The 24882-nt window shown below is 43.5% G+C and overlaps 1 protein-coding gene across 1 annotated transcript; it reads left to right on the forward strand.

Annotated features, from left to right (window-relative positions):
• malt2 (MALT paracaspase 2) lies at positions 1-23542 on the forward strand. Its single transcript, XM_054790425.1, has 18 exons — positions 1-300; positions 542-699; positions 4360-4526; positions 4641-4771; positions 5595-5754; positions 5849-6036; positions 9048-9144; positions 9226-9276; positions 9419-9487; positions 11410-11613; positions 11675-11852; positions 12319-12393; positions 12464-12591; positions 19495-19644; positions 19705-19759; positions 21258-21360; positions 21442-21579; positions 21655-23542. Exons 2-18 carry the CDS (start codon positions 566-568, stop codon positions 21883-21885), a joined length of 2259 nt encoding a protein of 752 aa, XP_054646400.1. The 5' UTR covers positions 1-300; positions 542-565; the 3' UTR covers positions 21886-23542.
• The last annotated feature ends 1340 nt before the right edge of the window (positions 23543-24882 follow it).

Consider the following 24882-nt stretch of genomic DNA (forward strand, 5'->3'; position numbering starts at 1 on the left):
TTACGGGCCTGTGACCCTCTGTTACTTTAGCATTGATGGTGGACTTTCTATTTGAATTCTATGGCATTGTCTGTCATAGTTACTGTTGCTTGACGGCAGTAGTGTTGTTGCCAAGGCAACCCTTGAGAATTACACCCCCACCGTCCTCGGCACGAGTTGGAGCAAATTAGGAACTGACCGAAGCCATCACAGGAAAAGAAATGTCATGTAAAAATCACCGATTTAAGTTAGCCAGCTAAATCATTGTCCTACCAAAGCGACACCTTCCTACAAGGTTGAGCAACAACATCGCCTCAATCGGTAAGTTTTTCCCCACTTGAACAAATCAACAAAGATACCGGAAGTGGAAACGTAGTGTGTTCGATGTACGTTCGTATCTTCATGTAAAGTTGTGCATTTTCAACAGTGAGCTTTTTCAAGCTAATTTTCCCCCTGGAGATTTACTTACTTAAAAAAAGACTTAACGGGAAAGTCCCCCAAGCGAATGTGACATTTTTTACCGGTACTACTTCCTTTTTGAGTGATTTGGGTGTGTTTTTAGTGCAGTGGAGCTCTCATACGGAAGATGGAGTGTCGCGCCTGTATCTCTAATCTGGGTGAAGAAGTGATGGACAGGTTGGCCAAGATGCTGGATAACGCCACCTGTGGATGGAGGGAGCTGGCTGCAGCTGTGTCTGAGCAGCCGAAATTTCACTGCAGGTGGGCCTCGAACGGACCGCCGACACTGGTGTTGTAGCGAAAGAAGTTAAAACATGTGTCAGGATTCTTTTTGCCTGTGTATGAGTCAGAATAAGTTGTAGGTTTGTAAAGTTCAGTTAGAGTTGACATATCAGTGTACGACCTGGATTTACTGGGGTTCCAGTTATTATACTATAAGCAGCACAATGCAAATACAGCCCTTTTCACCACTTTACAAGCTAAGGCTACATTTAGTTCTAGCGACCTCCTGCACGTGACATGACAGGAAATGCACACATGGGCATTAAAGTAGTCTTTGGTCACAATAATGGTCATGTGACGTTTTCATATTGCTAAATCCCTATTTGAGAAAGACACACACACACACACAACAAACGTGCTTTTGTGCCACTGCTCCATGACTTTATCCAAGTACGGTTATCAATCACGCTTTCGCCGTCATTTTCATTTCAAACCGTAATACTGACGGTCTGGGCGGTGGTTGTTCAAAACTCTGTTAGTGTTTTAACCACTGGTTAAGTACACTTCACGGACCGTTAACTTTAATGGCACCCTTATCTCATTGTCCAAAACTTGGTTAACTTTAACCTGCTGCTAACTTGACGTGAAAGTTAACCGACCTAAGGACCGCCGCTAACTTTCTAACGGGTGGTTAAGTCTGAAGATGGCGCTGTCATTTATGCTGATGTCTGGGTGATGCACTACTCCACACTTGGCTCGACATTGCAGCTTCTCAGCACATGACAAATTATTTATATCTGCAAGACAGAAAACATGCTTAACTGCCTACATATGAAAGGAAACTATTTTATTGATGCGTGTTAAGCTTGCAAATTCTGTTAGTCATGTTTAAGAACAACTATTTGGATGGAATAATTGTACATTGAGCTGTTTGAGGCTGTATCGGGTTTTGTATTTTCATGAACTTGCAATTTCAGGCGATTATTTTTCAAGCTTTTCAGAGGAATTGTAAGTACAGCACGTCTGATGTTGTACACAGTCTTGCCTTTGCAATGTATTGAAGGCTGTGTTCTGTACGCTTATGTAACAATAACAAATAAAACATACTTGTACATTTGGAAAATATTGCTCATGTTTATACATGAATAGATTATTATACGTATAATCATATTGGCACCAATATATGAACCCTATGACTCTTACTTTAAAGGCAGAGCCTACTTTCTGTATTTTTCTAAAATATAACAGTGCTGAGCAAAATATTTTTGACCAAAAATATTTTTATTTAATCGTGTCGTTCATAAATGACTCTAAATTACCATACTTGTAATTCGGAAAACGTTCATCTTCATTTGTTGCAGAATACGATTTGAACATTTTTAAGTTAAGTGCATCTAGGCTCTTACTTTGAAGGCTGGTTAAGTAGTTCCGGTATCCGGTGTAACGCCTGAGGTTCATTTTGCTGTCAAGCTTGAAACTATGTTAAATATTGCTTCCATTAATGAATACTATATGTAATTAAAATATTTTTCTTCTTATTTGCTGAATCGTTTTGCTCTCAAGTTTTCGCTAAACCGGAAGTCCACAAAATGAGGAAGTGTGGGATATACTGGTGCTGACGAGTGACGTCAACCACATGGTTGACTTTGACGGTGCCGCTAACGACGTGACAAACCATGTTTTGAACAACGCATATTTAACGGGTGGTTAGCAAACGGCGGGTTAAGAACTTAACCGGTGGTTAGGGGTTAACCAGTGGTTAAAATAACCCTGTTTTAGACAATCAGGCCCTGGAGTTTTGCTGTGGTTAATCATTAATACCGGTCTAACAGCCCACAGTATTCCTGGGGTTGAAGTAGCCTGGGGCATTCCTGATTGTACCTAAAAAAAAAAACATACTTCATAATAGTAACCACAAACGAAAACTGAAAACCAATAACAACACGGATCTATTGGCTGACATTTATTTGGACAATATTATAACTACACACTGTAGCAACATACAAACCCTACATACTCATGAACTATCCAAAAAATAGGTGAAAGATGTAAAGTGGTGCAAAAAAGTGTTCACCCCCTTCCTGATTTCTTATTTCTTTGCATGTTTGTCCCACTTCAATAAACATTAGTCAATGACAACACAACTCAACACTTTATGCACTTTTTAAATGAAACATTTTATCATGAAGGGAGAAAAAACATCCAAAGCTACATGTCCCTGTGTGAAAAAGTGATGGCCCCCTAAAGCTAATAAGTGGTTGGCCCCCCTTAGCAGCAACAACTGCAAACAACTTGCAATGAGTCTCTTCCAGCGCTGGGGAGGAATTTAGCAGAATTGTTGTCATTCAGCCACATTGGAGGCTTTTCCTTTTGAAGGTCATGCCACAGCATCTCAATAGGATTCAGGTCAGGACTTGGACTAGACCACTCCAAAGTCTTCAGCCATTCAGAGGTGGACTTGCTGGTGTGTTTTGGATCATTGTCCTGCTGCAGAACCCAAGTTGCTTTCAGCTTGAGGTCACCAACGTTCTCCTTCAGCAGAATTTATGCTTCCATTTATCACAGCAAGTCTTCCAGGTCCTGAACACCATCACACTACCACCACCATATTTTACTGTTGATATCATGGTCTTTTTCTGAGAGACACACGCCTTCCAAAAAGTTAAACTTTTGAGTATTTTCCCAAAGGTCTTGGGGATCATGAAGATGTTTTTGGACCTTAATGTTGTTTTTGTTCAGCAGTGGTTTTGGTCTTGGAACTCTGCCAGGCAGGCCGTTTGTGCCCAGTGTCTTTCTTATGGTGGAGTCATGAACTCTGACCTTAACTGAGGCAAGTGAGGCCTGCAGCTCTTTGGATGTTGCTGTGGGGTCTTTTGTGACCTCTCAGATAAGTCGTGGCTGCGCTCTTGGGGTCATTTTGGTTGGTCGGCCACTCCTGGGAAGGTTCACTGCTGTTCCATGTTTTGACCATTTGTGGATAATGGCTCTCACTGTGGTTGGCTGGAGTCCCAAAGCTTTCGAAATGACTTTATAACCTTTTCCACACTGATAGATCTCAATTATGTCACTTATGTTTGTTATGTCAGAGGTGTTATCTTTTAGTGGGGGGTGGGAGTCACGTTTTCACACAGAGCCATGTAGCTTTGGATTTTTTTTCTCCCTTTTAATAATAAAAAGTTTCATTTAAAAACAGCATAAAGTGTTCAGTTGTGTTGTCATTGACTAATATTTACATTTGTTGGATGATCTGAAACACTGAAGTGTGACAAACATGCACTGTATTCCAAAAGGTGTATAATCTGGCCTAGGCTGTTTTCTCCCCCAAGGTATAAACCTGTAATGGTTACATCGTCTGAATGCTCACCTGTAGTATTCCCTCATTGTCCTGATTAGGGTCATAGGTCAGCTGGAGTCTGTCCCAGCTGACTTTGGGTGAGAGATGGGGTACACCCTGGACCAGTCACCAGTCAATCACAGCGCATACGTAAACATTCACTCCTAGGGATTGTGAGTGTAGAGTGTTAGTCTAACATGAATGTTTTTGGGAGGTAGACATGCTAACCACGATGCCAACATGCTCCATTGTCTTTTCACTTCTATGTGACTTCAAACATTGCCTGTAGACTGAATAAAGGAACAAATCCTCGTAAAAGATTGACTTCCTTGTTGTCAGACAATGACATTGTTGCTTTGCTGCAGTGAAAGGGACGTGACCAGCTGCTCGCTGCAGGTGTTGAGTGCTACAGGAAGCCCAGGACGCAGCCTCTTGGGTCTGCTGGCTGATCGATGCTGCTCCCAGGGCTTCCTGCTCCGCTGCCTGAAGAAGATCGGCCACCAGGAGGCCGTGCAGCTCCTCGCTGCGACAGGTGAGGCTTCCAGTCGTCTGTTCGAAAGCAAGCGGAGTCAACTTTGATCTTTGTGGATTTATGTGCAGAAATCTAAGACCTCATTTGAGTTGTTTTTCCACGTAACACACCCAGAAACGCAGCCCGTCCGGGTTACAGCACATCCCAAGTCCCTGCAGTCGCCACTGGGCAGCAGGGTGGTGTTGGCATGCGGTGCCTCTGGACCGCCTGGTCTTAGTTACCAGTGGTTCAAAGGCAAAGAGGAGGTGAATATTCTGATTAGCTTGATGTGCAGTATGTTCCTTGTCTGTGTCTCACAGACATCCCAGCAGGAGTGTGGTGGAGCTGCAACAGTAGATGCACATTTACACAGAACCCAGCAAACGCATCGTTAGACTGCAATGACAGTGGTGGATTACCCTTTCACACACTTTCACATGCTTACGCAACTGAGGACGTCCTACACATGCCCCCTCCCTATCCCACACCTTTGCCGCTTCATCCCCCCCAGTGCTGACAGGCAGGGTCCATGTGGCTGCGAGCTGGGTTGGACCACCTCCACCCCTGGTGTAAGTCTTCAAGTTCTTATGTTGTAAAGTGTGCTTATGTTGCTATGTTTTTTTTCTAGTCCCACACTGTAGTCCCCCATAGGAGCATAGTTTTTTTTCTGCTCCTGTTTTGTGTCAGTCTCATCCACACAGAACTGACATCGGAAAAAGCCAGCCTGACACGAACTGGCAAAGTCGAGTCTTTGCGGTTGTGTGGGTTCTATCAGAGCCTTAACAGTGGCGGTGCTTGTGTGAGTCAGAAATTCCTGCATTGCACCCCTGCATTGCATCTCACGCTACTGTTCTGTATAATGGAAGGGGGGGCCAAGTAGATCTGGTCTGTGTGAAAGGTTATTCTGCAATGCCAGGACCCTTCAGGGAGGCCCTCAAATTTTGCAGCTGGCACCCACTTCTCTTGCCATTCCAACAATGTTCCGCCTTGCTGGGTTCTGTGTAAAAGGCACATCCAAATAAAATCCCATCTACTGGTCTGGCTCTGCTGCAGGATTTCTGTGCCAAAGACATTCTTCCTATCTTTAAGGTTTGGGAAACGACTGGAATCACACCTGAGCTGGTTCTGTGTCCTTTGGGCCCTGAGCACCAGGGTTCTTACATCTGTCGGGTCAGCCATGGAGACACCTTCTGCTTCTCCCAGTGGGCTCGGGTGCGCTTGGTACACCCGCCGGTCGGAACCAGTCCAGGTATCAGCCTCTGTCTTCTCATCTTTGAAATTTCTTCTACACAATCAAGCATGTGTAGAAGTTCTCCTTTGTGCAGTAAGTCTTGTGGGTTGAGGCCGTGGTAGCTGCCTGTTTTCAGGGTCGGCCAGCGGCCTGCGTATCGTCTACCAGCCTCAGTCCCGAGCCGTGTCTGAGGGTGATGCGCTGCTTCTGAAGTGCACCGCCGTGGCCAACCCCCCTGCCCAGTACCAGTGGTACCACAACTCCGCTCCCATGCCACAAAACAAAGCGCAACTACTCCGAGTAAGTCACCCCAACCAAAACACACTTCTAGTCAACACTCTTGGGGGCCAAAGACGCCGTCTTGTACTTTGTGATGAATTCTTTCTTCTTTCGTGATCAAATGGCAACTTTCTTTGCAATCATGGGGGCAGCAGCCTAAGCAGGGAGGCCCAAACTCCCGGGGGATCCCGAAGCGTTGCCAGCCCATTTGAGAGACATAGTCTCTCCAACGTGTCCTGGGTCTTCGCCGAGGCTTCCTACCGGTTGGATGTACCCTGAACACCTCCCCAGGGAGGCGTCCGGGAGGCATCCTGACCAGATGGACCTCATCTGGCTTCTCTCAACAGCGCTTCTACTCCCGAGTTTCTCCTGGATGACAGTGCTTCTCACCTTATCTCTGAGGGGGAGCCCTGCCACCCTACGGACAAAACTCATTTGGGCCTTTTGTTCCCGCCATCTTGTCCTTTGGGTCACTACCCAAAGCTCATGACCATAGGTGAGGGTAGGAACGTAGATGGGGGGGGGTCAATTGAGAGCTTTGCCTTTGGGCTCAGCACGCTCTTCACCACCAATCCTCCCGTCCATCTCAGGATCCATCCTTCCCTCACTGGTCAAATGAAAATGAATGAGTGAGTGTTATTTAGCAGAAAATACACGATCAGTGAGTTGCACGTTGTTTGGGCGCTCCTTTCCCTGGAATCAGACCGTACTCGTTTGTTACCTGCAGCATTCTATCACAGCTCTGACAGTGGACACCTTGTTTACCAGAATAAAAGGCAAAAGTCATGCATTTACGAGGTTGTAAATGTATGAGAATAAAAGTCGTAAATTAACGTGAAAAAAGAAATTAAAGTCATACGTTTACAAGAAAAAAAGCTGTAAATTTACGCAAATAAAAGCCGTAATTTTACGGAAAAAAGTCATACATTTACGAGAATAAAAGTTACACATTTACAAGAAAAAAAGTCGTTCATGTACGAGAATATGTGTCATTCATTTGCAAGAACAAAACGTGTACATTTATGAGAATATTGTTGTAATTGTAATGATGCGGTGTTAAAATAATCTGAGTTTTGGAGAATAAAGTTGTAAATTTAGGAGAATAAAAGTGGTAGTTTATGTTCCAGGCATCGTCTGAGACAGCTATGAAAAGGGGGGACTAGTGTGGAGGGGGTAGGGTAAGGAAGGAGGACGTGAGATGATGCTAAACTATGCTAATGTGTTTGTACTCAGCTGCCACCTTGGAAATACAGTAGACGCCCCTACGATGTAAATAATCCGTCCCGAGAACCTTTATGTTATAGGGATTTTATGTTATAGGAAGCGTAAAATACATGTAAATAGCCTAATCCGTTCCAAGATCTTCCCAAACTCACCCCTTTGGCACTTCAAAATATTCAAAGTCCACCAAATATGGTGGGAAAATATAAGAAAACGTTAGCATAAACATAGTAGAGTAACATTCCAATATAAAATAAGGTAATAAATAACATTACTGTAAATGAATAAAAGTGAAAAACAAAAACAATCCTACCGTTCACGAGATGTCTTGATCAGGAGTGCAAGTGGAGGCAGGAAGGAGGAGGAGGACGAGCCTTAAAGAGTCTAAGAGTCAGCTGGTCTCACAGACAAACGCACACGCACTACACGATAAAGCTGTGTGCCAAATTTAATTTATAACTTAACTTAATTGTTTAAGTTAGTTTCAGGGCGACTACGAAGAGGAAGGAGGTTGAAGGGACAAGTCTGTCTCTCACACAAACTCACGTACGTGCTGTATAACTCAGCCAATGAGATGAGAGCGGAGGCGGTGCCACGATAATCAGCCAATGAGAGCGTGATACGTCAGAAGGCGTCACCAAGTGTTAGTCTGAACTTGCACCGACTTGAGGCATTAATAAAGTTGATTGAAGAAAAAAAAAGACTTGCACTGACTTGATGCTTTATGTTATATGGAATTTCTTCTCTAATACGAAGCAAAAACTTTACATAAATTCTTTATGTTCAGTGGAATTTATGTAAAAGGAGGTTTATGTTATGCGAGGTACTACTGTAAAAGCTTGCCTGAAGTGAGGAGAACGTTTCCTTCCTTCCTGACGAGCTATGCTCTATTTTCCCTCTCATACGTACGACATCACACGTCATCACACGTCATATCAACACTTTATTCTCATACATGTAACACTTGATTCTCATACATTTAACACTTGATTCTCATACATTTAACACTTTCTCATATATTTAACACTTTATTCTCATACATTTAACACTTGATTCTCATACATTTAACACTTGATTCTCATACATTTAACACTTGATTCTCATACATTTAACACTTTCTCATATATTTAACACTTTATTCTCATACATTTAACACTTGATTCTCATACATTTAACACTTGATTCTCATACATTTAACACTTTCTCATATATTTAACACTTTATTCTCATACATTTAACACTTTCTCATATATTTAACACTTTATTCTCATACATTTAACACTTTATTCTCATACATTTAACAATTTATTCTCATACATGTAACACTTTATTCTCCTCATATTAACACTTTATTCTCATACATGTAACACTTTACTTTCATACATGTAACACTTTAGTCTCATACATGTAACACTTTAGTCTCATACATTTAACACTTTAGTCTCATACATGTAACACTTTATTCTCATACATGTAACACTTTATTCTCATACATGTAACACTTTACTTTCATACATGTAACACTTTAGTCTCATACATTTAACACTTTATTCTCATACATTTAACATTTTGACAATGTTGCCCTAATAATTGTTCGTAACACACAAATAAAGGCAAAAAACAAAAGGTTATTTTTGAATAATGACCTATTTGCCAGGAACCCTTGGAATTGTCTAATGGCCAACAGCACCCATCATAAATACACTGTAAAATATACACTTAATCCATGTGACGGGTGTGGGTGTGGCTATGGGTGTGGGTATGGGCAAGGTGAGAAATAAACAAAGGGAGTTTGTGTGTGCTACTTCCAGATCCCGAGTGTGACCACAGCACACAGAGGCCAGTACAGGTGCAAGGCATTCAACCTGTATCATGAGGCGTGGAGTGACGCTGCAACTGTCACTATAGGTCAGCTAACGTGAAGTCATATTGTCATCATCACATTACAGTGCATGACACTCCAACGTCCTCCTTTCACCTGCTGTGCAGGACCAACTTCCATCACGGATGTGTCGTGGGTAGAAGTTGATCACGGCATAGGTACTCCTGACCTTTTTCATAACGACATCATCTGTTCATCCTTGCTTTGCTGAATTAAATGACAACCAGCCTGCTGGGGTTTGCAGCACAGGATGGGAATGCTGGATGTGTGTTCTTAATGACTTTGATTTGATGTTTCCAGAATCCCATCAAGTGGAAAGGTCAGTCAGCAGTGCAGGAAGTCCTCCACCACCAGCCAACGCTTTCTATGGTAAGAACTTATTGTTATATGAATGCTGACGGATGAACACATCGTCAAGCAACAGTGTAGGATATTTCTTCACTGCCCGTAAACCAGAGAAAAGCATTCTTAGTTTATTTTCTGGACTGCTCCTCTTTCAAACATTTGGAAATATAAAATACATATCAAATAACTTCCAAGTACTGTAATCCATTGAATTAGGAAGAAAGCTTTGTGCACATCAAATAACTATCAAGGTATGATGCCCTCTTTTGGGATTATAAGAACAACAAATTCATGTACAAACAGTATTTCATATTGTTTTACATTCTATCTCACTCTCTTACAAGAAAGATCTCATAAATACCATGTTGGACCTTAAGGAGGTTCTCAGCAGAGCTTGAAAATGCAAAAAGATGAAATGGGAGGGAGACAAAAAAGAAGCATTCAAGAGAAATATGCTAAAGTTGAAGAGCACAGCCTTTAAAAGGCAAAATGTTGGTGAAAATGTGGCTTGAATGTGATTTAGTGTGGTCTTGATGGCAAAGGCGAAAAAGCTTTCTTTGATTGTTGAGCTGCATAAGCGAGGCGTCTCTCTCGCAGCGCGCCATCGCTGCTGAGGTTGGACGCAGTAAGACGATCACTTCAAACTTCTGAAAAACATCCTGAGGCTCATGGTGCAAAAAAGTCCAGTGGTAAACCCAAAACATGTCCCGGTGGCTGTCAACACACGGGACCATCCTCGGCCCAGTCCGAGCGCGGTCCGATAACCATCAGACGCCATCTGGCAGAGAAGAAACGACATCTTCAAGGTTTGGAATTTGCAGGAGAGCACCAAACATGGGACATTGAAAGGTTTGATTCTCCCTTGACGCTCCTGATGGCTTCCAGGGTTACTGGCATGACGAGGAGATCCCACCTGAGATGTTTTCCATCATGGTGATCCTTCTATGGACCCCTAGAAGGGGCGTCAAACGGCAGATGTTGCAGGGGGCGTCCCTCACGTCTGTGTGGTAATGACTGTCTTTTTCAACAGGTGCACTTCACCAAGAGGAATAAGATCACTCTTTTGGACCATCCTCATCTAAATCCAATGGAGAACATTTGGAGAACATTCCCACCAGCCTCCTGGAAACACTGGCATCACGCATGCCCAAAGCTATTTTTCAGCTGATCAACAAGAATGGCACAGCTCCTCATGACTCACTCCTTTTTAGACATTTCACTTCTGTTTTAGGCCGTTTTCAAGCTATGCTCTTCAACTTTTGATCAGCCTAGCTCACTTCTGGCTTCCCATTTCATCTTTTTGCATTTTAGGGAGCTCTACTTAGAACCTCCTTCAGGTCCAACAGTGTAAAATGAACATTCTTGCCATTTTTCAGCTGTTCTTAACATTTGGATCAGGAGTGTTTCTTCATAAGGGGGTCAGCCTAATATTTCTTTTCCCTACTGTATATACAGTACAATATATTTTTACCCCTGGAGTGCCTTCAAGTACCTGCAGCTAGTACTCCCACTTTTTGAGAATCTTAGGAAATAGAAGTACTGTAAATTCTGGTGTATGAACCACTACTGTTTTCTTAAACTTAGAAACCTGTGGCAAATTTATGGCTAAATTTTAATCTTGTGATGTCCCCTTTACTTCAGAACTACTAATAATTGTTTAAATACTGTGCTGCTAGTGAGTCAATGAGGAAACGGTAGCTCTTTCTTTGGCAGGAGCCAATCATGAGCTAGCAGTGCACTCACAACGAGCTTGGAAGTCACAGGAGGTCATTATATGTGACAGCATCACACCATAATTGGCTGACATCTTTCAAAGAACTCTTTACTAACATCACTACGTTCATCACACAGCAACTTAACATTAAAAATGTATACCTACAAATATACAAATATGTACCAATATGAGGGTAAAATGAAAAACCCAAAGCTTTTTTTTCCATCCACAGCAACCGACAAGGTGGCTCTCCTGATGGGAAACCTGAACTACCGACACCTCAGCGAGCTGTGTGCTCCCATGGCCGACGTTCACCAGTTAAGCAACCTACTCAGGCAAATGGACTTCAAGGTGGTGTCTCTGGTGGACCTCAACTGGCAGGAGATGCACAGCGCCGTCACTGAGTTCCTCCTGCTCCTCGGCAAAGGAGTTTATGGTTTATCAAAGCATCGAATCTCTTTTGCCAAATGTCCGCATTTTTTTTCCTCCTGCTGCAGGCTTGCTGTACTTTGCCGGTCATGGCTATGAGAACTATGGCAACAGCTTCATGGTCCCCATCGATGCTCCGGCCTCCTACACGTCAGAGCGCTGCTTGTGCGTGCAAAATATTCTCACTCGGATGCAGGAGAAAGAGACGGGACTCAATGTCTTCCTGCTGGACATGTGCCGCAAAAGGTGTTCTTTGACTTCCTTCTTGTTTTACACCCCCCTGACAATTTCCATCATTAGAAATCAGTGGATGTTTGGATCTATCATTTCATTTTGATATCATTGCTAGCATGATAACGCAATGTACCGGGAAGGCCAAGTGTCCCAAATGAGTAGAGAACTTTCACTTTGGAACGGTGTGAATGGGTGACAAATGTGGTAGTAGAAGGTCATCGTTGTTGGAGGGAAAAGTGTGATTTGGGATCACCCCCAAACTTGAATCAATTCTTCCATATCCCATTTCCAACAATTCCTGAAAATTTCATCCAAATCCATTCAGAACCTTTCAAGTTATTTTAAGACAAACAGACAGACAAGAGAAACGAGCTGTGCTTGGCGGAGGTGATGATGGAAATGATCAGCGGCGCCAAACTTTAGCATACCACTGTATACTGTTTCATATTTGTGCTTCAAGTGTTTGTGTCGCTTTCAGAAACCCAAACGATGGAGTGGCGGTCCAGTCTGGAGAGGTGAAGGTGACGGCCAATATCGTGTTTGGCTATGCCACGTAAGCCGCAGCTCGTGTCGTCTACTGTGCTTCCAGGCGGTGAACGCACGAGTAAGCGCTTTGTGTTTAGATGTGTCGATGCAGAAGCTTACGAGGTGAAGAGGGAAGACGTGTCCAATGGTGTCTTCATAAGCTTCCTCAAGCACCGTGTTTGTGATGAGGAGAAGGTCACGGTCATGCTGGACAGGGTGGCGGAAGGTATGTCCAAAAGTCAGCGAGGTGTGATAAATCAATTGATTGGATCTGACGAGACACGTACACAGGTACCCGTATCTCCACAAGGTCCCACAGCGGTCTTACAGGATAAAAGAAAACAAACTCACGCTACATCCAGCAGCAACACAACATTTTGGCATGACTACTATTTGGATGAAAAATCTACTGAACCAAGTCCACCATCTATACCTCCACAAGCGTTTGTTGACTCTGCGTTTAGCTGAGGGGAGTCACGTTGACAGCGTCACTTCCGGAATGAGGCTCAACAGCAAGAGCAAGCTGGCGCCATCAACTACAAATGTCATTTTTGAAAACTGACCCTTTGCTTTCAAAAACTGAACAATGTAGAACATAATTACAAACAATATATAACATATTTTTTTTATCAGAAATATTTTTATTGAATTTTGACAAAGTAAAAAACAAATGCACACAATGTTTGCTGGTAGTTTAGGCAGAGAACGAGAGTGTGAGAAAACAAAAACAAAAACAGCAAAATAACAAACAAAAAACCCCAACACAAAAACACCCACAAAGTAAGCCACACACAGCCCAAAAAGACAGAGGTCCGAGTTTGGTAGGACAACCAAATGCAAAACAACCAAAGCAAATACACAAGTGAGTTAAACGACAGATGACAGCAAATAGGCCAGAGCGGGAAAGCTATTGGGGAACTCAGGTAAATTTAAGGTTGTGGAAATATACTAAGAAAGGTCCCCAGACATTTTGGAATTTTTCTTTGGCATTACAAATTGAGTAATGAATTTTCTCCAGATTTAAACAAGACATGACATCTCTCAGCCACTGAGCGTGGGTGGGCGGAGCGGCATCCTTCCACTTTAACAGAATTGCCCGTCTGGCCAAGAGGGAGGCAAAAGACAAACTTCGTTGTCGTGTGGGAGTCAAACGCAAGTCGGGTTCACCTGTGGTGCCAAACAGTGCTATTAAAGGGTTGGGTTGCAAGGGTAAATTGCTAATTACAGAAAGTGTCTGAAAGACTTCCCTCCAATACTTCTCCAGACTAGGACAAGACCAGAACATGTGAATAAGTGTGGCATCCTCCCTCTTACACTTGTCACAACAGGGATCCACCTCTGGATCTATACGGGCTAGTTTGGATTTTGACATATGAGTCCTGTGTACAACTTTAAATTGTAGCAAGCTATGGCGGGCACAAATAGAGGTTGAATTGATCATTTTAAAGATTACATGCCACATGTCACCTGTCAAAGACATATTTAGGTCTTGCTCCCATGCTGTTTTAATGTTAGTAAGAGAGGTCTGTCTTATGTCCAACAGTTTAACATAAACAGTAGAAATTAACCCCTTACGTGATGGTTGCAAGTCCAGAAGTGCATCAACAATGTTCGTACCAGGAATCTCAGGGAAATTTGGTAATCGACTGTAAACATAGTGCCTAACCTGGAAGTACCGAAAGAGAAGGGACTTTGGAAGATTATATTGTTCCGTTAATTGCTGGAATGACATGAACGTATTATCGATAAACAGGTCTCGGAGACACAATATGCCTCGTCTACGCCACTCCCGGAACCCCAGATCCAGCAAGGAAGGTTGGAAAAGATGATTGTCTGAAATGGGGCTAAAAAGGCAGAGATCTTCAAAACCAAAATGTCTCCTAAACTGGGCCCACACCCTCAACGTATGCCAGACCACCGGATTATCAATACGTTTGCTTGACGGAAAAGGGAGTGCAGATCCAAGTAACGCTAGAATAGAAACATTTTTAGCCACATTCAACTCCATCTCCACCCATATAGGCCGGTCTGGACGGTACTGATAATATGACCAGAATATGACCCATCGAATATTGGCTGCCCAATAATAACAGCGAAAGTTAGGCAACGCCATCCCACCCTCTTGCTTAGGTTTTTGTAGATGGATTTTATTCAACCTAGGACGCTTGCCCTTCCAAATATAGGAAGATATGACCGAGTCCAAAGTATCAAAAAAAGACTTTGGGATGAAGATTGGGATGGATTGAAAAAAATATAGAAATTTGGGAAGAATGGTCATTTTAATGGAGTTGATTCGACCGGCCAAAGTAGTGGAAAGTGGCGACCACTGCGTCAGACACTGCCTCGTGTGGTTTAATAGACTCAAAAAATTTTCTTTGAAAAGACTCTTATGTTTTTTTGTAACTGTGATGCCCAAATAAGTAAATTTATTTTCCACAATCTTAAAAGGAAACGATGCGTACACTGATGCTGGCGCCCCCTCATTGACAGGTAAAATTTCTGATTTATTCAGATTAAGTTTATATCCTGAGAACTGACCGAAATTCTTCAGAAGCAGTAGCAAAGCAGGTAAAGATCTGTCTGGATGTGAAATGAAGCTTAATAAGTCATCTGCATGTAGCGCCACCTTGTGCTGTACTCCATTCCTCCACATGCCAGATATGTTGTCACAGGTGCGAATTGCTATGGCAAGGGGTTCTATGGCCAAATCAAACAATAAGGGGCTTAAAGGACAACCTTGTCTAGTTCCCCGGTAAAGATTAAATGGTTGTGACACCTGAGAATTAGTGAGGACGGAAGCAGTGGGACATAAGTAGAGTAATTTTATCCAGGTAATGAAATTTGCACCAAAGCCGAATTTGTGTAAGACCGCAAATAAATATGGCCACTCTACACGGTCAAAGGCCTTCTCCGCGTCTAAAGATAGCACACACTCCATGGACCCATCAGAAGGGAGGTACAAGATGTCAAACAACCGGCGCATATTGAAATTAGAATATCGATTTTTTACAAAGCCCGTTTGGTCATCTGATATAACCAGGGGTAAAATGTCCTCCAATCTTTTGGCCATTATCTTGGCCAGAATTTTAGCATCCACGTTTAGTAATGAAATTGGCCTATATGAGGAGCACTCTGAAGGGTCCTTGTCTTTTTTCCCAATAAGGGTGATACATGCTTCATAAAATGAAGCTGGAAAGGTACCGCGCCTGAATGAGTCGGACAGCACAGTACTCAACTGTACGGAGAGAGATTGGGAAAAAGCCTTAAAAAATTCTGCAGGAAAACCATCGGGACCTGGAGACTTCCCAGACTGGAGTGAGGAAATAGCTTGTGCAATCTCCTCCTTTGTTATTGGTCTGTCAAGTCTACTTTTACTAACGAATGAAATCTTGGGGATGTCTAATCTGTTCAGAAAGACGTTCATGAGTGCCGAGTTATTTGATTCCAAGGCATAAAGCTGAGAAAAGTAATTTCTGAATGTTTGATTTATTCTTTCATGACCTGAAGTAAAATTCCCATCCTCCATTTTGATCTTTGCAATGTGTCCCTTAACTTTAGCACCTCTCAACTGGTTTGCCAATAGCTTCCCTGCTTTCTCACCATGAACATAAAACAGAGTCTTACTTGCAGAAAGTTGACGCTCAGCGATGTAAGTTGAAGCCAGATTAAATTGAGTTTGGAGTTCTACACGCCTTTTGTATAAATCGGGATTCGTAGATTGAGAATACTGATGATCCAATTTCTTAATCTTATCTGCCAATTCTAGTCGCTCTTGGTGGGCCTCCTTTTTCATTTTAACAGAGTAAGAAATAATTTGACGCCTTATATAAGCCTTAAAAGTATCCCAAACTACTAAGATAGATATATCTGGGGAGGAATTTGTCTGGAAAAAAAACAATATTTGCTCTTCGATAAATTTCACAAAATCGCTCTCAGAAAGAAGAGTTGAATTGAAGCGCCAGTGCTTGTTAATCCGAGGGCGATTTGGGAGAGCAAGGGAGAGTACAACTGGGGCATGATCTGATATTACTATACCCTGGTAGGTACATGAGCGAACACATTGCAAAAGATCATTATCAAGGAAAAAATAGTCAATCCTGGTGAAGGTATGGTGAACGTGAGAGAAGAATGAATACTCCCTTTTGTTTGGGTGGAGGAGACGCCAGACATCAGAGACACCAGAATTTGATAAAAAGGACTGAATATATGAGGCCGATCTACTGTTTGAAACCGGGTTAGGAGAAGAACGATCTAGCACTGGATCCAAAAAACAATTAAAATCTCCACCTAGTATGAGAGCGTGTGAGCCCAGGTCCGGAAGAAAGGAAAAAAATTGTTCAAAAAAATTCACGTCATCCACATTCGGAGCATAAACATTGGCAAGCACTAACATTTTGTTATAAACCTTCCCTGAGACGATAACGAAACGACCATTCACATCTGATATAACATTGTGATGCACAAAAGGAATGTTTTGGTCAACAAGGATTGAGACCCCCCTGGCCTTTGCTTGAAATGAAGAATGAAAATGCTGGCCCCTCCACTGTGCCATTAAACGTGAACTGTCAGAACCACGAATATGAGTCTCCTGCAAAAACACAAATGCTGCTTTAAGTTGCTTTATATGTGCAAATACCCTCCTTCTTTTAACGGGATGATTTAAACCCTGGCCGCACGGTGGTCTAGTGGTTAGCACGTTGGCCAACACAGTAACAGCTTGGAGATCGGGAAGACCTGGGTTCGATTCTCCCCTGGGCATTTCTGTGTGGAGTTTGCATGTTCTCCCCGTGTGCGCGTGGGTTTTCTCCGGGTACTCCGGCTTCCTCCCACATTCCAAAAACATGCAGGTGAGGTTAATTGGCGACTCTAAATTGTCCATAGGTATGAATGTGAGTGTGAATGGTTGTTTGTCTATATGTGCCCTGCGATTGGCTGGCGACCAGTCCAGGGTGTACCCCGCCTGTCGCCCGAAGTCAGCTGGGATAGGCTCCAGCATGCCCCCGCGACCCTAATGAGGAAGAAGCGGTATAGAAAATGGATGGATGGATGGATTTAAACCCTTGACGTTCCAGCTAACAAAATTTAGTGAATCATCCATTATCAATCAAAGGTGCAAGATGGTTAGTATAAAAAGTGCAATACTTGGAACATACAAGGTAAATTAAAACAAAAACTGGCTGTGTGTGGCATATGCAAGTTAACCTCTTCAAAGTAAAACAAAAATCCCACCCCACCTCCCCCAACACGGCTGCCCAAAAACAAAGCAGCAAGCTCTTCAAAACAACCATACTTATTCCAATACAATCTTCCTGTCACTCACGAATCTTCAGCTCCTCTGTAAATTATTAAACAGCACTCAACACTCCTAGGAGCCGGGTCCCTGAAAACCGTCTTGTGTACCTATACAATTGTAGCGGTATGTAAACAAGGTAATACTGGAACTTGAGGTAGAAACTTCCAACGTGAAACAAGGCACTAAGATGTTTCCTTCATAACCAAGTGCGAAAGGGGAAATTCCCTGAAACAAAATAGTGGGACATACTCACATTATAGTGACATCAAGTATAACAAGAGCTATGAAAAAAAAATGTCCTGTGAATAGCCCGGTAACGGTTACGTCGCTACCAATCACACGTAGGGCACCGTCCACAAAAAAAGTACATTTTAAGATGACTTAGGAAGTCCATCAAGGTATTTCTGCGCCTCGTTAACCGAAGGTAGCCACTTTTTGTCTCCGCCGGGAAGTGTAATACGGAGCCGTGCAGGATACAGAAGCGATGGTCTGAGGCCTCTGTTGTAGAGCTCCGCCATGACATCCCTGTACTCGGCTCGCTGGCCCAGAACTTCAGGACAGTAATCCTCCACCACTCGAATTTGCTGGCCACGGTACTCGAGCTTCCCTCTGCATCGTGCCTCACGGACCAAAAGGTCCTTGGTTTGGTAGCGGTGTAGACGAATAATAACAGGTCGCGGCCTCTGCCCCTGAGCTGGCTTAGCCATTAGCGACCGGTGGGCTCTGTCAATCTCCGGCGAAGACGGTAGAGTCTCCTCTCCAAAGACCTCGACCAGCAAGTCAGCGAAAAAGGTTGTAGGTCGACCACCTTCCACAGACTCGGGTAAGCCCAAGATTCGAATATTTTGTCTTCTACTTCGGCCTTCGAGGTCAACGACTTTAGCCGAGAGCTTGGTATTGCTCTCCTGCAGGCCAGAGCAAATATTTTCCAATTCCCGCACACGCTGGCTCAGGTCATCTGCTGCCAACTCAAGGGAAGACAGCCGCTGGCCATGTTCACTCACGGTGGCACAAACTTGGTCAAATTTGTTTTCCAGCTGATTAAACGATTCTTTAAAGTCTCCTGCTAGCGACTGTCTGTGTTGGTCAAGTAGCTCGGAGATCGCTTCCATCGTCAGGCTAGTAGGCGAGTCTTTTTTTGCCGCTAGTTTGCCCCGCTGTGATGCCATTTGAAACAAGCCCGGGTAAAGTAGATGTAAACTCTCCAAAAAAGAGCAAAAAGAAACGTCGGAATGAGGAGTGAAAGAGTGAAAATGATAAAATAGAAGCGGAGCTCTCGCTCTTGCGTCTACTCCATGCAACCGTCGACCGGAAGTCCATATATAACATATTTAAGCAAAGTTGATGAATCTAGTCAGGGAGCCTTTAAACAATAGAGGAACTATTGTTTGAACTACAGACGGGTTGCTTTATGTACAAGCTTATCTGCTTGCTGCAGCTTGCTTCACTTAGCAGACACACACACCATAGACTGACACGAGCTGGGACCAGTTAGAAGCAGACGCATAGACACGCCCCGATACACGAAGAGGAGCAGTCCCACCCCTGTGAGGGTGGGACCCAAGAATAGGTTATAGAGCAGTTCCTTCCTAGTTGCCTCCGACTCTGACAGTGGATGGACCGAAGACTTCCAGACAATTGCTTCACTAAAGACTGAAAATCCAGGATTGTGTGTCCAACTGATCTCTTCGTGGGATAGAGGAACTGAAATGTTCAGTTCGTAGTTAGTGAAGATAAACAGCATGTGGGAAGGAATGACATGGCATTGAGAGTACAACATCACCATATTTTCTATCATCCCATAATAATCCATCACTTCCCTTCTGCTCTCACCAGACATGGGGCGTTTTGAAATTACCCGAGGGAGGCAGGCTCTGGAGCTCCGCAGTAATCTGTCTGAGCCACGTTCCCTCACTGACCCCATTCACACTCGGGATTGTTCTGCAGCCTGTTCAACCCGGAACCTCCAGTGGGCCGTCGCTCATGGTACTGAGTACAATCTTAGCTCAGTGGGCAGTATTTCATCTGGGTTTGTGTCCTTTCCAGTCCTCCCAGAGAGCCGTTTCATCCACTTTGACTGTGGTGTGAAGGTCCAGCTGGGGTAAGTATGAAACTCGTGCTAAACTACTCTATACTTAGGACACTACTGTGCTCGCTTCGCTCCACTGGCTGCCTGTTATTTTTACACCTTGTTATTTATTTTTACTGGGGACCAGTTCTACACTCTTAGCAGGGTCCTTGGGGGTGCATGGGAGGTTGTCCAACCAGTCTACGTGTATTTTGTGGACTTGGAGAAGGCATTCCACCGTGTTCCTCCAGGAATCCTGTGGGAAGTACTCCAGGAGTGTGGGGTACCGGACCATTTGTTCCCTGTATGACCGGTGTCAGAGTTTGGTTGGCATTGCTGGCTATAAGTTGGACCCGTTTCCAGTGAGGGTTGGACTCCACCAGGGCTGCCCTTTGTCACCAATTCTGTTTATTACTTTTATGGGTGCAGCCAGGGTGTTGAGGGGTTCTGGTATGGTGGCTGCAAGATCGGTGCTCTGCCTTTTTGCAGATGATGTGGTCCTGCTGGCTTCATGGAGTCATGACCTTCAACTCTCACTGGATTGGTTTACAGCTGAGTGTGAAGCAGCACCTCCAAGTCCGAGTCCATGGTTCTCGTCTGGAAAAGGCTGGGGATGAGATGAGATCCTGTCCCAAGTGGGGGAGTTGATGTACCTCGGGGTCTTGTTCCCAAGTGAGGGAAGGATGGAACGTGAGATGGACAGGAAGATTGCAGTGATGTGGACTCTGCATCGGTCTGTTGTGGTGAAGAGGGAGCTCAGCCCCAATTTAGCGGTGGACCTACGTTCCTACCCTCACCTGTGGTCATGAGCTTTGGGTAGTGACCCACAGGACAAGATGGAGGGTACAAGCGGCTCAAATGAGTTTTCTCCGTAGGGTGGCAGGGCTCTCCCTCAGGGATAAGGTGAGAAGCTCTGTCATCTGGGACAAACTCAGAGTAGAAGCGCTGCTCCTCCGCATTGAGAGGAGCCAGATGACGTGCCTCCCAGATGCCTCCGGGGGGAGGTGTTCAGGACATGTTTGACAGGTAGGGGGCCTCGGGGAAGACCCAGGCCAGTTGAAAGACTATGACTGGCCTGGGAATGCCTCGGAGTCCGCCGGGAGGAGCTGGACTAAGTGTCAGGAAAAGGGAAGTCTGGGCTTCCCTGGTTAGGCCCCACCTCAGATAAGCGCAAGAAGATGGTTATTTGGTTTTAAATCTCTTCCTGGGCTGACACCAGCTTGTTTGTCAGAACTGCTTCTTCACACTCTGCTCAGAGCTTTGAGGTCCTGTGACGGATGACTTTCACACCAGCAGCTCAGGAGCAACCTTTGAAAGCGCATGCAGAGCTAGATGAAGCTACTGGATTCTGACCGCTCACGATACTTCCAATGCAACTACTAGCATCTTGCAAAGTAAAAAAAATACCATATCAGGAGGTTGCCTCCAGCCACAGGTGTCAATTCCAACCCTGACAGTTACTTTCCTTTGTAGAGCAGCACGCCGCCCCAGTAGAGACTCTGTGGCGTTGTGCTGATAATGTGCTCCATAGGTTTGCTGCCGAGTTCTCCAACATCATGGTCATCTACACACGCATACTGGACAAGCCCAAAGAAATAGATTCATGCTCCGCTCAGCTTGCTGACTTCCCTCAGGTATGAGTACACCAAGTGGGTTTTCTACAGCTTATGCCGTGAAATCAGTGAAAAAGACAGCAGTTTGTCCTCTAATGGCAGGAGGTGGACATGGACCTGAAGAAGAGCAATCAGGAAAGCCTGCTTGAAGCTGGCAGTCTGCTGTTAATCCAGGAACATCTCCCCTCACCAGAACTCCCCAGCCTCTACACTCGCATTCGAAGCCTGCAGAGACTGAAGGTCCCATGAGGCCCACTGTGAATATTAACATGTCGACATGTTTCCATCTCAAAGATGGACTGTCATGTCTTCCAGAAGGAGCTGACATTCAGCGTATGTCTTCATTACGTTTACTCCAACATGGACGATGAAGTAGAGGAAAGGCGAGCGGTTACAGTCGGCAAACCGCTGGTCTCCAAACTCAACCTGCATGAACCGCGACCTCCTCACGCAAGCTCCGCCGCTGCGTCCTTAAGCCTCGACCCGTGCGGCAACTCGAAGGTCTCTTCTTTGTCGGAGGACTCTTGTGTCTCCGATACATGCTGACTCTGACACATGGAGGCACAAGCCTTCCTGTTCAGCATGAAAGCTCTCATATTATGCCTGGAAGGGAGTATACAGTAGGAAGTGGCTTGTTGTGCTGTGTTACACTTTAATAAGCCCGACTGGAAACACGCGCTGTTGTCTGGATGCTGCCCCAATGCTAATGACTTGCGTTTGTTTGTCTCCTGGAACTTTTTACATACCGTACTACCAGGGACTACTAGGACCACATTGGGAAAAAATGATCTGAGACTTCAAGAATAAAGTCATATATTTACGAGAACAAAGTTGTAATTAAAAAATTTAAAAAAGTTGTATTACGAAACAAAATTCTTACATTTATGAGAAAAAGTCGTAAACTTTTGAGAAAATAGTTGAAATATCATGAGGAAAAAAGTCCTACGCTTACGAGAATAGTCGTAAATTTATGAGAAAAAAGGTGTAAAATTACAAGAAAAAAGTCAAACATTTGAGAAAAAATTGCTACATTTTATGAGAATAAAGTTGTAAATTTATAAGAAACACAGAGTTGTAATATTACGGGAATTACATGAATAAAGTCTTAAATTTACGACAATAAAATTGTACATTTACAAAAAAAAGGTGTAAAATTATTGGAAAAAAAGTCAAAAACCTGTGAGAAAAATGTATGAGAATAAATAATATTACTAAAAGTTGTAATATTACGAGAATTAGGTCGTAAATTTACAAGAAAAAAGCTGAAATATATTAAAAGAAAAAGTCTTAAGTTTACAAGAATAAAGTTGTACGTTTACGAGAAAATCGGTGTAAAATTATGAGAAAAAAGTCAAAAACCTGTGAGGAAAAAATCGCAAAATTTTATGAGAGTAAAGTTGTAAATTTATGAAAAAAAAACTCTTAAATTTGAGAGAATAAAGTCCTCAGTTTACGAGAAAAAAGGGTCTAAAATTAATTTAAAAGTCAAAAACTTAAGAGAAAAAAATGGCAAAATTTGACGAGAATAATGTTGCAAATTCATGAGAAAAAAAACATTTACGAGAATAGTCACAATATTACAAGTCGTAAATTTACCAGAATAAAGTCGGAAATGTACATGAAAAAAGTTGTACATTGACCGTAAAAAATAGAAGGAGAATGAAGTTCCAGGCATCGTCTGAGACAGCTATGAAAAGGGGGGACTGGTGTGGAGGGGGCGGGGTAAGGAAGGAGGAAGTGAGATGATGCTAAGCTATGCTAATGTGTTTGTACTCCGCTGCTACCTTGGAAATAAAAGCTTGCCTGAAGTGAGGAGAACGTTTCCTTCCTTCCTGAAGAGCTATGCTGTATTTTCCCTCTCATACGTACGACACCATCATATCAACACTTTATTCTGCTAAATGGACCACTTTCTTCTAGGAAACGTATGATTTTTTTCTGGTAAACGTACAACTTTATTCTGGAAATGATTGAGTGATGATGATTCTTTCAGTGTGGCCACTGGTAACGCTGCTACTGTTGTACCATAAGCACGAAAGAATCCAGCGTGTCTGTCGCTGACTGACCAGCGCTTGGCGGAGCTCCAGGGAGAGAAATGGGTCTTTTTATCCAAGCAAACAAAAAATGGATTTTCAAGCAAAACAAGCATTATTCAGCATGCTAGCTTAGCGCTATTGGCTTGTGGTCTTTGGTCGCTTCTGAGCGCTAACAGGTTGCTTTGAATAGACGGTACAAGCAAGATGGAAACGTTGACAATAACCATACAAGTCCGCTGGTGAGTGGCTCTATGTACTGTAGCTCTCATTTTCACATTGTCAGCCCAACATTCCAGACTGACCAATAAAAAGGCTTGTTATAAGTCATTCAGAGGAGGCCCCGCCCATGACAGTGAGCACAATTTGTAAACCCGCAAAAAAAGATTGCATTCAAAGCTTTGAGAGTTGCAAACAAAAGTTCTCTCTTTTGCTTGCAGATCTTTTCTTGTTTTGCTTACAAAACCCGCTTTCTTTTAAAATCTTTTTTCTTTGCAAATCTTCTTTTGCTTGTGTTGTGCAACCTGCTAAACTTCAAAAGGACCACTTCTGAAAATGAATGAAGCCAATTTCCCCTCCCCTTCCGTGTTTGTTAACCGCCAGGTATGAGAAGGACAGAAGACTCACACACTGGGATGAGATTTACCGAACGTATTGAGAAATAAATCAGACATAATCATTTCCCATTCTTCGTTTATCCGGGCTAGCTGTCTCTCCTCACGTCCTCCTGTGGCTTCCTGACCAGAAGGAGAGAGAGTCGGCCTCGATGGCTCGTCCCCTCTGCCTTTTGATCATTTTCTTCAGACCTTTAGTGCCAGTGTCTCCCGGATTCTTTGATGAAGCTTGCGTGAGGGCAGCAGGTGATAGTCGGAGCTTCCTGCGCAAACAGCGCATACTTCTTTGTTCCCATATGTGGCTGGCCTTGGCTGATTGGACACCATGTGTGATTTCGATTCAACCTTCGACGTACTTCAACACTTGTCCATCTACTCGGCTAAGTGTTTCATAAAGCACCATTTCTAGAAACTACTTGCAATCACTCATTCAGTCATTAGATGCATCGTGAAAAACACTTATTACATGAAGGTTAATCATTCAGCGAACATCAATAAAAACAGTTTGTAATAAATATTTACTCACTGATCTAACAAGGTCAAACTCCTGTAGCGTCTGCCTGACAGTAGGAGTGTGAATAATGAGTGTTGTGGATGTGTGCTGTCCTTGATGAGGTTGTGTGTTCTTCGTAGGACTCTAGTTTTATAAATGTCTTGCAGTGAGGGGAGGGCTGCCCCAACAATGTTCTGTGAGGTCTTGATCACCCGCTGGAGTGCCTTCCTATCACGTGTTGTACAGTTACCGTACCAAACAGTGATGGAGGCGGTAAGGACACTTTCCATAGTGCATCTGTAGAAGCAACTCAGTATTGTGGTGGACATGCCAAATTTCCTCAGTCTTCTCAGGAAGTACAGTCTCCTTTGGGACTTCTTCAGAATTTGTTGGGTGTTGTGAG

This window comes from Dunckerocampus dactyliophorus, chromosome 10 (genome assembly GCF_027744805.1).
Source record: "Dunckerocampus dactyliophorus isolate RoL2022-P2 chromosome 10, RoL_Ddac_1.1, whole genome shotgun sequence".
Classification (NCBI taxonomy): domain Eukaryota; kingdom Metazoa; phylum Chordata; class Actinopteri; order Syngnathiformes; family Syngnathidae; genus Dunckerocampus; species Dunckerocampus dactyliophorus.

Bases quoted from the DNA above. Each gene is read 5' to 3' on its own strand.
- malt2 (XM_054790425.1), top strand. From the start codon at position 566: ATGGAGTGTCGCGCCTGTATCTCTAATCTGGGTGAAGAAGTGATGGAC. The intron at 11,614-11,674 runs GTTTATCAAAGC...CTCCTGCTGCAG, and splicing joins CCTCGGCAAAGGAGTTTATG to GCTTGCTGTACTTTGCCGGT. The intron at 12,394-12,463 runs GTAAGCCGCAGC...CTTTGTGTTTAG, and splicing joins ATCGTGTTTGGCTATGCCAC to ATGTGTCGATGCAGAAGCTT.